This window comes from Solanum tuberosum, unplaced genomic scaffold (assembly GCF_000226075.1).
Source record: "Solanum tuberosum cultivar DM 1-3 516 R44 unplaced genomic scaffold, SolTub_3.0 scf00034, whole genome shotgun sequence".
Lineage (NCBI taxonomy): Eukaryota > Viridiplantae > Streptophyta > Magnoliopsida > Solanales > Solanaceae > Solanum > Solanum tuberosum.
The window spans coordinates 1391312-1406231 of NW_006238962.1; the positions used below are offsets into that span (position 1 = coordinate 1391312).

The 14920-nt window shown below is 32.8% G+C and overlaps 2 protein-coding genes across 2 annotated transcripts; both read left to right on the forward strand.

Moving 5' to 3' along the window:
• The first annotated feature begins 3903 nt into the window (after positions 1-3903).
• LOC102584139 (L-ascorbate oxidase homolog) lies at positions 3904-7632 on the forward strand. Its single transcript, XM_006342493.2, has 8 exons — positions 3904-4151; positions 4252-4361; positions 5336-5606; positions 5832-5943; positions 6035-6380; positions 6473-6841; positions 6939-7017; positions 7123-7632. The coding sequence occupies exons 1-8, from the start codon at positions 4017-4019 to the stop codon at positions 7333-7335; spliced, it is 1635 nt and encodes a 544-aa protein (XP_006342555.1). The 5' UTR covers positions 3904-4016; the 3' UTR covers positions 7336-7632.
• A 1199-nt stretch (positions 7633-8831) lies between these two features.
• LOC102584477 (enoyl-CoA hydratase 2, peroxisomal) lies at positions 8832-13458 on the forward strand. The gene is made up of 11 exons (XM_006342494.2): positions 8832-9040; positions 9124-9146; positions 9421-9526; positions 9898-9968; positions 10185-10257; positions 10884-10923; positions 11213-11285; positions 11362-11512; positions 11737-11807; positions 12919-13092; positions 13180-13458. The coding sequence occupies exons 1-11, from the start codon at positions 8978-8980 to the stop codon at positions 13265-13267; spliced, it is 933 nt and encodes a 310-aa protein (XP_006342556.1). The 5' UTR covers positions 8832-8977; the 3' UTR covers positions 13268-13458.
• Positions 13459-14920: the final 1462 nt, after the last annotated feature.

The following is a 14920-nucleotide window of genomic DNA, read 5'->3' on the forward strand; positions in this document are numbered from 1 at the left end:
GGGGGGTTTCTAATCAAGTTTCGAACTTTGTGCCACTTGTCCATTACTCCTTGCAGAATTTATTTGTGGTCAAGTGTCAAACGATTTAGATCTTGGTTTTGGAGTAGTTAATGAGAAAAAGTCAATTCTAAGAATGTAAATTTTAATATTTGAATTCATACTGAAAATCAGGTGTTGAAACTATATAGTATAATTTTTTTTTAAAAAAAAATGGTTGTTATTTTGGAATGGTGCAAGTACAAAAATAATGATTTGTAGATAAGAAAAGCATAGTATATATATCACTTTCCAGTTCATTTTTATGCGTGTGATACATTAAATTGCCACTGATTGCGCCATGTTGATGTTGTAATACTTTCAACATTCAATCAAAGACTTGATAGTTGTTGCCTTAATGCGAAGCCAAGTGGGTGCAACGGGGTTTATTAAAAAAAAATAGCGAAATTTTATTGAATATAAAAATTAAAATTATTTTTTAATTATATATATTTTTAATAGTTATTGAATTTCCTTGATTTCTTCGTATATTTACATCTTCATATTTTAAATTGTATTAATCAGTGAAAATATGTTCGAAAAAAATGGGTGCACTACCAAATGAGCACCACTTTGCATACTCTAGGTTAGAGATGTCAAATGAGCGAGTTGCACTGAATTTGAGTGAATTAAATTTTGATTTATCATGTCACCCCTATTTTATTTTAGGTTGCTTGTTCAAAACTTGCCACATAAGAATCGTGAGTAAGCGCTCAAGGGCCTAAAGGACACAATTACCAAATGACCCAATCCAACAAATATATATGTTTGAGGGACATATATTATACATCAATTTTTTTCAAAATTAGCGAGTATACGTGTATCTCAAACCCCCTATGTCCTACTTGCAAAGTGTTCAATGTTTCAATCCTAGCTTGAAGCGCGTAAACACAATATAATATATAGTACAATTTTAAAACTTATTTTTGGAATTATTTGCAGTGTTGTTACGTTGAAGTTATTTTCTGGATCATCGATGTAATTTGCAGCAAAGTCTACGTATCCAGATGGCACAATAATAATTTAATATATGATAGTCTATACAATTTATTTCACATGTAATTTGGGGACAATGCAGTACGTAGGCTTGAGATCCATGTTAGATGCTTCCTTACCTAGGACGTTATTAGCAAATCGGAACGATCGAAGAAATGATCTTTTATAATCAGTTACGTACATTTAAACAGAAAGAAAGTAATTTATAAATATATCACGTATTCTATTCATCAAATAAAGAAACTTAGACACCCTCTTTTCTTGAATGTCTTTGGTTATTTAAATCATGGGCGAAGTTAGAGTGTAATTTAACATTGATTCGATCGAATAAAAAATATTGGTTAAAATTTTGTGTTTGTCTTATAAGTTTAATAAATATATACAAATTATATTATTAGAAAAAGTAAAGAAGAAAAGGGATGAATACTCTTCCCTACCACTAAAAGAAAATTAATTATTAAAGAAATTAAAGAGAAAAAACAAAGTACCGTCTTTAATTTAAATTCAAAATTATTAACTAATTTCCCACTATGTATGCTAAAATTAGTGACAAATGATGTGGATTATGATCTTCACATCTCTTTAGATGATTTTGTTGGTTAGTGTATATCATAAAGCAAATGATTTTTTTTCTTCTTTTTTTATGTGATAAAAAAAATAACACCACCACCCTAAGCTTAATTCCCTTCCTATAATTAGTAAAACTTGAACTCAAGCTCGGAGTTAGAAGCTCGGATACATATTCGATTGAATTTATCAATCGCTCCTTAACAAAGACGATTTTGTATTCAGGAAGACGTGGACTCAAGACCTCTAATTAAAGGTAAAGAAATATTTATCACTCTCCCACGACCCTGGTTAATCCAATTGTCTTGTTTTTTACTAAGACTTTGTTTAAGCAAAATATTTGTGCAGTAAGATATGCATTTCCAGGTTGATTTTTTAAAATATATTTATTTAAGATATGCATAGAGATCTGCATTTTAGCTGAATAAATACAGAAAGATAAATCAAATTTCATGTGATCTTTAGATATAAACATCCATCACGTGAATGGAATTACTATCAAATTCCTCTTTCAGGCTCTGACACTTTTAGTGTACTAATATATTACCGGCTCCGTTTTAATTTATGTGACGTAAAATTTAATAAATTTTCTTTTTTGAAATATTTCAAAATTATCCTTAATTAGTAATAAATAAATATTTAAATAAAAGAGTACTACACTTTAATTTGTAGATCTTTTACCGAATAAGTGTAACCCAAAACATGAGTAAAATGTTGATGTTGTCCTTATATATTTATCGAATAAAGAATGTCAATCTTTTTTAAACAAATTAAAAAGAAAAGTGTATCAGATAAGTTATTAATAACGATTAGCACAACTATTATCGACCCATGTATATTAAGAATAAGAAATGAGTTTAAGTTGACATTGTAAAAAATAATAATTACGTGAACTACGTTACTTAAATGATAATTAATTATGTGTAACTTCTTTAATAGCAACACACATCACAATGGGAATGCAGATCAGATCACAGTTGGAAGACTTTTCAAGAATTTAAAATTTTAAAATCCAATTTGGTCATTCCCTCCTCATACAAGTTGGCTTAGATTTTGATATATAATTGTTGACTCAAATTCTAAGCTTTTGAACTTTATGATTATTAATTTATCACCAATCAAGGAAAAAAGATATTTAGAAAACATAGAATTAGCTTAGAATTTTGTTGACACTTCCTAGTTAAAATGAGTCTAGCCAATCAAATTTTCTTATAATCTGTAGCTAAATGATATTAGCATGATGTTTCTGTCGTTTAGCTATAAAATTTTGTCTATTGCTGATTCCTCATTTTATAATAGTGACTAGTGACATGTTATGTTCCATTTCATGTGACATACTTTTTTCAGTTTGTTTCAACAATTTATTATTAACCATCACATAAATCGAAACATAGAGATAATTAATTTGCAATATTAGTATCATAGTAATATTCTTCGTAAAATTTCTGACTCTGCCACTGTGTTTACCGCTCGTGTGTAAGCTAGTGCGCCAAAGATTAAAACCAAGCAGAAGAAAACATCAGGCATGTGATTAGGGCCACATGATTGAGTGAACAATTTTGCTACTCTTATTAGTGATAAACAAAGTCAAGATTTAGACATTTTATTAATAATTAAGTTGAAACTATGTATGAATTGTGAAATATATAACTAACTTTATTTAGTTAAATGTTCATATTAACAAATTAAGTTGTTATACTTTCTTTTTCTTTGATACTGATAAAGATAAGAAACACTAAATAGAAGTCCTACGACAAACTTTTTACCTACACAAATTTGAATTAATCAAAACTAATACATTTTTGATGTTTTTTCCTCCGAAGTTAAAAGTGAATTTTGTTTGGTATGAACACTCAGGTGTCGAAGTTAAAATTTCAATTTTATAAGTTTTGAGTTTATAATAACAATATTTTGTGATAATAACTAGATTTTAAGCTTAATATTTATACATATTTAATATATTTATTAACACAAATACATTCATTAAACAAAATTTTCTGTATTCGATCGAAATAACATACAGGCTACTAGCTCCGTCTCCGTTAGTTCCACATTTGAATAATCTTTTTTTTTTTTCTAGATCCACTATGTACTCCTCACCGACAATCCAATCCTTTTTCTTTATTCCTTTTGCCCCTTCTATTTCTCCATTTTAAAATTTAATCCCTCTCTCAAAAATATTTCCCTCCTTTAGTTTTTTTACATTTTTTTTTTATATCTATAAATAATTTATGGTCCACTTGCTCACTAGTTACCCACTTAACTTTTAACTATTTGTACACCACTTATAAATACACACATATGCTTCATCTTCATGTCCACTTTAATTCCCTCCTAATCTTTAACAACTTCTAATATCATTTTCGCAGTTCAAACTCTAGAAACTTTTCTTATAGTATTAACATACGAAGAAAAAAATGCCGCTAAAAGGAGAGTTAGCGGTGTTTTTGGTGGCGCTACTTGTTGTGAACACAATAGCAGAGAGTCCTTATAGATTCTTCGAATGGAATGTTACTTATGGAACGATTTGGCCTCTAGGCTTACCTCAAAAGGTCGGTTTCTTTAATAAAAAATTATGTTATTTCAAGTAATATATGGAAAAAAAATTGTCATTTTAGTTATTTTGAGATTATTATTTTTTTGTGTGTGTAGGGAATTCTGATTAATGGGCAATTTCCTGGTCCTGATATTCATTCTGTCACAAATGACAATGTTATTATCAATGTCTTCAACAATTTGGATGAGGATTTTCTTATTTCATGGTAATTTTCCTCCTTTATTTGTTCATCGTTTATTCGTGACATCATTAATGTCATGATGCCTCACGAAAACGTGAACATGAATTTTTGTTGTTCATGTTTTGGTTTGGCTTCGCAAGGCTGAGACATTGATATGTCACGACCAACATAAATTTGTTGGAATTGATACTATGTTGAATACTAGTTTTCTCGAAGCTTCCTCTTCATATCTCGTTTAAAGATGTTATTTGATAATGTTTGTCTAACAAACTCCCTTGCTAATTATAATGAACATTCAAATATCTGTCTTACATTCATTGATTTCTTTACGTGTTTAAGTTTACTTATCTAGTTCATTTTTCACTAGTTTTGAGCCATCCATCAAATTATTTTCGAATTACTAGCATCGATATCGATGTAATCAAGATTCAAAGAATATTGTATTGATCCAATGTAGGAAAAGTTGAACAATATTTTGAATTATTTGTAGTTTGTGCAAGTCACATGTTGTACGAGTGTTTAAATTTTTGAAAAACTAGACAAAGAGTAGGTAATCATGTGAAGTGCATGTGAATAACATAAGTAAAAGCAAAATATGTCCACATTTTCACTACACCAATATTTAGTTTTGAATTTAAATAATAGCACTAACAATGTTTATAATATTATTTGAGAATATTGAAGTCTTTGTCAAACTTTTTCGAAAAAAATAAGTGTTTTTGTATAGTAGCAGAAACTATTTTTCTAAAAGCTAAAAAAAAGTAGCTTCTCCCAAGAAATACTTTAAGAAACCTTGGTTCATGAGCACAAATCGCGAATCGACTCATTCCTTCCTTGTGGAGAATGAATCGAGGCCTAAAGTTAGCTCGTCAAGCAAGAATGCAAAAATACCATAGATTGTTAAGTCTCCACCTATTCTGTCGTGACAACATCTATAATTGTGAGATTAATTAGTCAAACACAAACTGTTACTTAATACGTTTCGAAATTATATATAGGAATGGAATACAAAATAGGAGAAACTCATTTGAAGATGGAGTATGGGGAACAACATGTCCAATTCCACCTGGGAAGAATTTCACATACATTTTGCAAGTAAAGGATCAAATTGGCAGCTTTTACTATTTCCCTTCAACTGCATTCCACAAAGCTTCTGGTGGTTTTGGAGGGTTCAGGATCCTCAGCAGGCCTGGGATTCCTGTTCCTTTCGATGAACCTGCTGGCGATTTCACCGTCCTTATTGGTGATTGGTACAAGAGCAATCACACGGTATGATTACTAGACTCGTTCTCGTTATATATATAAACTGTTGAATCCCCTCGTAAAAGTTTAATGTTAAAAGGTCAAGTAATGGATAGTAATCATAGGTCCTATATAATGTCTTGTATCGTGTCAAAGTCTTGGTGGACAAAGTTACCTGATACCTGTGCTGGTGAGAAGTGTCGAGGTTACAAGAAGAGATATTTGATATATATACTTCCATTTTTTATGCAGTACTTGAAATCAATACTTGATAGAAACCACAAGTTGCCTTTTGTTGATGCTCTTCATATCAATGGTATCGGTCCTCAAGGCCCTAATCGCGCTTCCTTCACAGTTGATCAAGGTAAAAACAATCGCGATTTTTCTTAATTATATGAAGAATATCAAATGTTGTAATCTAACAATGAGTATTATAACTCTGTATATGAATACAGGGAAAACTTATAGACTAAGAATATCAAATGTTGGATTGGAACATTCACTCAACTTTCGTATCGAAGGACATAAAATGAAATTGGTGGAGGTAGAAGGAACACATACAATGCAAGAGACATATTCCTCACTCGACGTTCATGTTGGACAATCCTACTCTGTCCTCATCACAGCTGATCAAACTCCTAAGGACTACTACATTGTTGTTTCAAATCGTTTCTCGTCTATTCTCCTTACTACCACCGGTGTACTTCACTACAGCAACTCTAACCAGGAATTCACTGGCCCGCCCCCTGGTGGTCCAACCATCGAAATTGGTTGGTCCCTCACCCAGGCCCGTTCTATTAGGTGAGACTTGAGAGGCTTGCACCTGATATTTGAACTACTTTTGAGAATGTCGATCATGTTGAGTGCTTTCTTAACTTTGTTACTCGTTTTAGGACCAACTTGACCGCGAGTGGACCAAGGCCAAACCCTCAAGGATCATACCATTATGGTATGATCAACACGACTAGAACTATCAGGCTCGCAAATTCTGCTGGACAAGTCAATGGCAAGCAAAGATACGCTGTCAACAGTGTGTCCTTTGTGCCAACTAAAAGTGGTACTCCTCTCAAGCTTGCTGACTACTTCGACATTGGTGGATTCACCCCCGGAAACATACCTGATGCCCCCACCAGTAAAGGAATTTACCTCGACACATCTGTTTTGCAAACTGACTACAGGACATTCATTGAGATTGTATTCGAGAACAAGGAAGGAATCGTGCAGAGTTGGCATCTTAACGGCTATGCCTTTTGGGTAGTAGGGTAAGTATATGAAGAAAAAAATACACGACTCGTTTCTAATGTTATGCAGTTGTATGGATTCATTCTTAATTAGCTTCTATCGATCTTGTTAATGCAGCATGGACGGAGGAAACTGGAGTCCGGCTAGTAAGGACCAATACAATCTTCGCGATGCAGTTTCAAGAATCACAACTCAGGTAAGATTGAAAGAAAAAAGAAGATAAAACAGAACTTGATATGTTACTCTGCCCTGACTATAATGAGAACGAGAAATTAACACGAGAAATTGTTGCAAAATGCAGGTGTATCCCAAGTCATGGACAGCAATATACATTGCATTAGACAATGTGGGAATGTGGAATCTAAGATCAGAGTTTTGGGCGCGACAGTATCTAGGACAACAGTTATACATGAGGGTATACACAACATCAACTTCTTTGCGCGATGAATATCCCATTCCAATCAACGCTCTTCTATGTGGTGATGTGGCTGGTCGACATAAAAGACCGCTCTAAGACAAGCTGCAACATTCATGAAAATCATAGGCCAAAGTGAAAATTAAGAGAAGAAATTGACTTACATACACAAAACAACCTCAGAGAACAAAGTTTATTAGGATTGAAGTAAAAGCTTATTACTTGTCCTGTTTAGTTTACCACAAACTAGTTTGAATGACCTTAACTCAAGGTCCTATTCTTTCTTTCTTCGTTTCGTTGTATCGAGTTCCATCTTCATTGTTTTAATTGTCTTAAAAAACAATAATTGAATTGCTGTTTTCATATCAATGATCATATCTACAAGTAGAAATTCATGCTATTTTACGTTTACCTCCTTTATTTTTACGACTAGAAGTTATGCTAACATATCGTTGGAAATAAAACATAGTAGGAGAGATACAGAGAGGGGTTCACAAATTAGTTTCTACTTCCTAAACTAAGAGATACAAAAAGCGTGGAGCATAATAGTATATAGTTTCGTTTTTGGCGTGGAGCATAATAGTATATAGTTTCGTTTTTGCTGAGCCTGATTTTCTATGGCATGAACGTCTTTGATTGATTGGAGACAAATATATAAAATGCATGGAATAAAAATGTCTGTATATCACTAAATAGCCATATACTTGACTCATCTCGCAAATTTCCTTTTGATCCGATAACTGATTAGACGGGAACAAGATTTGAACCTGCAACTTTTAGGTCATGAGGCTAATGAGTTGACCAATTCCTCTACCCCGTTGTTCTACTAAATTCCAACTTTAAAGCTGCTTCTACTCTAAATTACTATACACTTGTTCAAGTTGTGGATCTCCTTCATTAGCTTTGAAATAATGTTGCTATTAGTATCTTAGAATCCCTAGTGCTTGTAAGGCATAATACTTAAGCAAACATTCAAATTTGATATAGGTCGGCAAGTAAGCACTTTAACTTTGAAGCTGTACATTTAGATACCTCAACTGATGACTAAACACTACAACTCGTCCTCACTATGTTTCATAGATACCTGACACCGATGTAAATTTGCTAATAAATTTTTGTATTTATAGACGTAAATCATGAACATATTATAATTAAGCACTTGAACTCACAATAAAATATTGTTATTAGACACTCTTTGATTTACATTTTCAATTTTTTTTATGTGTTTACAACGATCCGCCACATAAATAAGATAATCACTATCTAAACGTGTCCTTTAACTTGATTTCAGTTGACATGTTTGTCAAACACTTCTCATTTAGTTGAGACAAATTATCCCCAGATTAGTTATTACAAGATTATTATTTCACTTTAATATGAGATAAAAATAAAACTATAATCCCGAGATAACTAATTCCGACATAAGTTATCCCACGTTTTATCTCATCCCCAAACTAATTATTCTTTATAACTCTTATCAAACAACTCTTAAATTTATATAAAATTGAACAAGTAGACTCGTAATCCGATTTAGCTAAAAGTCAAATCTTGATTTTACTTGGACAAGTTAATGGTCGCTATCTGCTAGAAATCTAAGAAAACTGTAAGCATTACCTATCAACCATTCAACCTCGATCATCGTTCCAAATCCATGACCAATTTTTTGTTCTGCTAAAAAAAAGCAACTCAAAAAAGTTCGTCTTGTTCGAAATTGGGGATTTTTTTTCCCTCAAAAGATTCAATGGCAGGCTCTGGAAATTCTGGAATTGATCCTGAATTAGTCATTTCCCACAAATTTCCTGAGGTTTTTGATCCTATTTCCTTTCTGGGTTCTCAATTTTTTTTGTTTAATCTCGTTACTAATCTTGGTTTATTTGGTATTTGCAGAGCTTACATACTTACACTGAAAGGTATTGCTAGTTTAATTCTAATTTCTTCAGTTTTCTTTTCATTAAATGATTAATTTTTGGGATTAACTTAAGATTCATCATTAATCCTGAATTAATTGGGATAAGCTGTATGATGCCTTTATCGAGTTTAAATTCTGAATCCGCCTATGTAATTTGAACATTTCGTGTTTAATTTCATTGATTCGAGTAAATGGGTGTGCTTGAATGCAGGTTGTGTTGTTCAATTTTGGATTTTGTTATTTGGTTTTGTGATGTTGTTGTTTTATGATATTAGGGATGCTGCTATTTATGCTCTTGGTGTAGGAGCATGTACAAAGGATGCTATTGATGATAAAGAACTTAAATATGTTTATCATCAAGATGGGCAAGAATTTATTCAGGTATTTTTTATGGTAGGAACTGATGAATTTTTGTGTAGTTGGACATGGTTTACGTCGAACTATAGACTAGTGATGGGTAAGGTGAATTTTTTTATCTTCGGAAAGGTTTAGGTACATTTTACTGGGACGTACTTGTTGCTAATGATTTACTATGTCTAGTAAATATCGAAAGGTCATACTTTGAGTAATTGTTCATCCTTAATGGCCTTGCTGTACTTGCACATAAAAGAAGGGAGTGTATGCACTTTATTGGCGTAATAGTTAATGACTAAGTTATACTATCCAGGACTGCAAAGGTTTAAGAGATGAAATGTAATTCGTTTCTGTAATTGATTTGCATTTTTTTTGCTTGTGGCCTTTTATCTTTGTAGGTCTTGCCAACTTTTTCGACTTTGTTCACTGTTGGAATTCCTTCTCAAATGGAGCAGCTTCCAGGCTTGCCGTAAGTAGAACACATCCTATTTTAGTTTTGGTTGGGGGCAGGATCCTTTTGTATGGTATCTAATTTTCTTTAAAGATGCAATATTATTGCTTCTGTTTCTCCATGTATTTAATGAAATGATAAAGAAAGAAAAGTTGTGTGTTCTTCTGATTAGAATAGAGATGTAATCTGCTTAATATTAGCTAAAGAACATTGTTTCTGCTTTCGTTTTGCTAGATTTGATCCACGTCTTCTACTGCACGGCCAACAATACATTGAAGTCTATAAGCCACTTCCTTCCCATGGCTGCGTAAGTGTCTGGCTAAATGCCTTAAATTATCTAGCAACACCATGATTTCTCTCTTAAATTTACATGCAGAAGGTATTCCACAAAGATTGAAGATTGACAGTAGTATGGGAGTAATTTTTCCTCGATAACTATTTGAAGCAATTTTTCTTTCACAGATGTTTTCTAGTCAAAAGATTTTTCCCCTCACAATTAGTTATAACTTTCTCGCATAGATGTTCTATCCATATAATAGCACCATTATATCTACAAACCTCAGCTTTCATTCCCAAAGCTCATATATTTACATGTATTAAGCTTATACATATCTTATAACCTTGACTTTCATCCAACTTTTGGATAGTGACATTTGGTTAACTTCTTGTATATGTATATCCGCACCAAAGCTTATGTTTTTTCACTGTTATTTCAACAAATCCTAGTACCTGGACATAATGAAACATAGTTGAGGGCAGTGGAGCCTTCTCTTGGCAGCACTTGAAACATGACTCTGCTTAAATTATCATTATAGTTTTGTGTTGAAAGAATACATCTTAGTCTTTATTATTAACCTTGATTATCTTTATCATTCCCCCCCTTTCTTTTATTAGTCCAGATGAGTTATTTCCTTGATCTTCTTGTTGTGGCAGATACTAAATAAAACGAGTATTGCTGGATTGCATGATAAAGGTATGATTATAATTAGTAAACATAAATAAATATGCAGGAACTTAAATAAGTTCATGTAATATTAAATTTGGAGAATTGAAGAAAAATATATACAGTTGTATAAGAGGCATTTGAGTTTGAGGCAAATGGTCTATAAAGTGTATATAATTTTGAAACTTTACCTTTTTTCTAGCTAAGGCATTTTAGAAATAGATTGACAGAAATCAAAATGATATTCTGTTATTGCTTCTGTGAGATATAGCAATGAAAAGACAAGATATGTAAGTTTCAAATTGTTGATTCGCAACAGGTAAAGCAGCCGTTCTTGAAGTAGAAATTGTGAGTTACGAGAAAGAATCTGGTGAACGGCTATGCATGAACCGGTGAGTTTTAGTTTAACTGATATGCCTAGAGCTATTATGTTAAAGTTAACAGTAAACACCACAATACTACTTGCAGCTTGTCTATCTACTTGAGGGGTGCTGGTGGGTTCTCAAAGTCATCTCAGCCTTACTCGTACTCCAGCAATCATAGTAATCAGTCAGCCTTTCCTAAAATTCCCAAAAGCCAACCCTTTGCTGTATATGAAGAATGTACGCATGCATCACAGGTAGGTCAAGTTGCCTATTGTTTTTTATAGTTAATTATTACACTAATGTAAACGTCAGTATCTGTACCTTGAATGCTATGCTTGTATTTACATGAGACGTGTAGGACTATACCTGTCAAAGGCATGTTAATTCTGATAATTACATTGTCTTTGAGGGCTTGAAAATTCTTTAGTTGTACTTGTTTTCATTGGATTTTTTTGACTTCTCTAATGCGGTGATGCAGGCTTTGCTGTATAGGCTGTCTGGTGATTACAATCCATTGCATTCAGATCCAAAGTTTGCAGAAAGTGCAGGGTAATCTACTATGAGCAACTCTATTTAACTCTATATACAACTATTATTATATTTTATGAGCAACACATTCTGATCTTTGCCAATAACTTTTATGTTCTTTCATCCTTGAGATACTTAGTAGCAATGTTTGTTAGTTATTGATGCTTATTAAAGTTGTGTGATATTAGACATGGACCACCCGTTGTTTGCACTAAATATAAAGAAAATTCATTTGTCGAACTAGAGATGCTGCTTCCTTGAGTGTGAAGCATATCATGTGGGAACTTGCAAGTTTTGCTATTTTTCCCCATTTCTAGAACGAAATATCACCAAACTTAAACAAATTTTCTAAACTGGAAGTATGATTAAGGTTTACAGCTATTAAGTTGTTAAGAGAGGTAATCTTTTTGCCCCTTCGACTTTGCCCATCTTAAATGCTGATGCAGTGAGCCTAGCCTGTGGACTAGGTGAACAGAAAAGAAAAGGGAAAAGATTTAAGAGTTTCCCAGTGCAATATTTCGTGATAATGTTGTTCCCCAATGTCTTAGGCCTAACCCCCCTGCCCCAAAACAATTTCTTCCAACAACTGTAGTGAGTAAAAAGAACGCACTCTTAACCATCTTTAGACTTCAGTTTTCTTCTGGGACGTACCCCTGAAAGATGAGTCCTTTGACGGAAATGCATGTCAGAATATAAGTGGAGAAACTAAAAAACTTCAACAATTTGAAATCTAAACTTGGATATGGTGCTTAGACATAACTATACACGGCTTGGTAATTTCAACAACCATATTACTGTCCATCTCTTAATATTCATGGTTTTAACAAGTGGAGCTCGACAATGTCCTTGGTTGGAATATTTTGTGTAACTTTAAGGCCGTACCCTGATCCAGAAAGGTATTTCTTTTATTTAAAGTTGTGTTCTTCTTGAAGCGTCAATTAACTCTCTTTTCGTAAGTACAACAGCTGATGGATCGATTTTTCTTCTGCAATGTTTAAATTGAATTTGTCACCCTCATTATATTTATAGTTCTAGTGGAGCAATATCACGTTACTATCTTTTCTTTTTATCTGTGTTCTTGCATTTACCAATATGTCTCTGCAATCTAATTTCTTTCGATATATTTGCCTAGATTTTCTCGTCCAATACTGCATGGGTTGTGCACACTTGGATTTGCAGTTAGGACTATCATTAAATGTATTTGCGGAGGTGATCAGAACACGATAAAGAGCGTATCTGGCAGATTTCTACTACATGTCTATCCAGGAGAAACTTTAATCACCGAAATGTGGTTGGAAGGGTTGAGGTATGTGAAATTAGTGCGTCCTTTACCATATGATTCGTTTTATCTATCGGTGTTTAGCAGACTAAAAAGGCCAGTTGCAATGTGCAGAGTTATCTATCAAGTGAAGGTTAAGGAACGTAACCGTGCAGTGCTTTTTGGATTTGTGGATCTTGATCGTTTAAGTTCATCTCTGTGAGTGTTCGTGGCGCGCTCATAAAGGAAATAATGCGTTGTATAATGATTTTAATTCGTATTTTAAGCTATTTATAGACTCTGGATCATATTAAGTTTCATTTCTGAGTTCTCATGGTACATTACTATGGAGAAAGCTTCATTATGCAGTAATCTAAACTACCATTCCTTTTGCTAAAGTTTAAATTTTTACTATACCTATTTGTCACTATCTATTATGACAGTGTAATGTTCTTCTTTCTGATTGATTTTTGGCCTTCAATATCATTTGCTGAATGTGATGGTTGAGGATTAGGGTCGAACATTAGTAGCAGGGATGGACTCTAACAGGGACAGACCTACATAGAGTTCGCCGGGTGCTCGAGCACTCATTAATCTCGTCTCGAAATATATATATATATATATATATATATGTAAAAATTAAGAGGTATTTGTATAAAATTAGCATAGAGCACCATGAACAAATGATTTGATTGGTCCATTGATTCTTGGGTGGGTAGTTAAGACTCTTTTAGCGTTGTTGAACCCGAGTTTGAATCTCATTGTTAACATGTCTTTTTATATTCTTCCTTCCGCCACTTTCAGAGCACCCACAACCTTAAAATCTTAGATCCGCCACAGGTTAGTAGGTAGCCCAGTGTAGTCTCCCGTTAGGTGAGAGAGGCAAGAGACTAGCCCCACATTAGTAGTAGACTAGTAGTATTTAATAATTACATAGTTTCTATCGAAAGTGTCTTATCATATCCACATTTCACTTGTGGGATTACTCGGAATAGGTTGATGATGTTGGTAGAAGCTCCTTTGGGGGCATATATAGCTCTAGATTATCAGATTCATATGAACCTAATACTTTTGATGCAAAGTATAAATTTGTGTAATTTTCTCTTAATTGTATATATGAACTTGTAACTTTAATAATGTAAGAATTGTTATGTGGTAATTAATAATAAGTGATTATTTATGCAGTGATTTAGTAAAATACAAGGATATATAAGGTAATAAATGGTGAAAGAATTGTTAAGTGGTGATTAATAATGAAGGGATTATTGTAATACAATAATAATTACTTTAAGAGCATTTTCGTCTCTGATAATTTAATCTCATAGTGTTAATACACGTATTCTTATTCCATATTATCCCACATAAGATAATACGTCAAATCATGTGATTATTACTTTATTATAAGCAGGCCGAAGCCATAATAGTAGTTATAAATACAGTAAAATTCAAGAACTTTAATTTAAACTCTGTGATGATATTAAAAATTCAACTAATATATACAAATAATTTATTTAAAACTCTATAAACAAAAAGAAAATTATGGTCCAAAATCCACACACAAAATGGTTTGTGTCATGGCGGGCTTAAACCAGCAAACACCCGAACGTGAAAGCAAGAGATTATCCAACAAATGAACAAACTCAAAAGGGGAAGGGAAGCCAAGAGTCAAACTTTCAAAAACCTAACCTAGCCTAATCTGAATCTTATTTAAACTACGAGAATATCTGATTAAATCACATACTCCGCCTCTGTTTATAAGATATAAATTCTAACCAAACGATATAAAAGTTATATTAAATATAATCTCCTTATTCAAGCAACCAAACATAATATTACTTACATCTAAATCTAATAAGGTGATAAATTCTCCAATTTT

What these genes read in the sequence shown, in the direction of transcription:
- LOC102584139 (XM_006342493.2), top strand. Translation starts at nt 4,017, where the DNA reads ATGCCGCTAAAAGGAGAGTTAGCGGTGTTTTTGGTGGCGCTACTTGTT. An exon ending in GGTACAAGAGCAATCACACG is followed by an intron (nt 5,607 to 5,831) that starts GTATGATTACTA and finishes TTTTTTATGCAG; the next exon opens with TACTTGAAATCAATACTTGA. An exon ending in TTCCTTCACAGTTGATCAAG is followed by an intron (nt 5,944 to 6,034) that starts GTAAAAACAATC and finishes ATATGAATACAG; the next exon opens with GGAAAACTTATAGACTAAGA.
- LOC102584477 (XM_006342494.2), top strand. Translation starts at nt 8,978, where the DNA reads ATGGCAGGCTCTGGAAATTCTGGAATTGATCCTGAATTAGTCATTTCC. An exon ending in GAGCAGCTTCCAGGCTTGCC is followed by an intron (nt 9,969 to 10,184) that starts GTAAGTAGAACA and finishes TCGTTTTGCTAG; the next exon opens with ATTTGATCCACGTCTTCTAC. An exon ending in TGCTGGATTGCATGATAAAG is followed by an intron (nt 10,924 to 11,212) that starts GTATGATTATAA and finishes GATTCGCAACAG; the next exon opens with GTAAAGCAGCCGTTCTTGAA.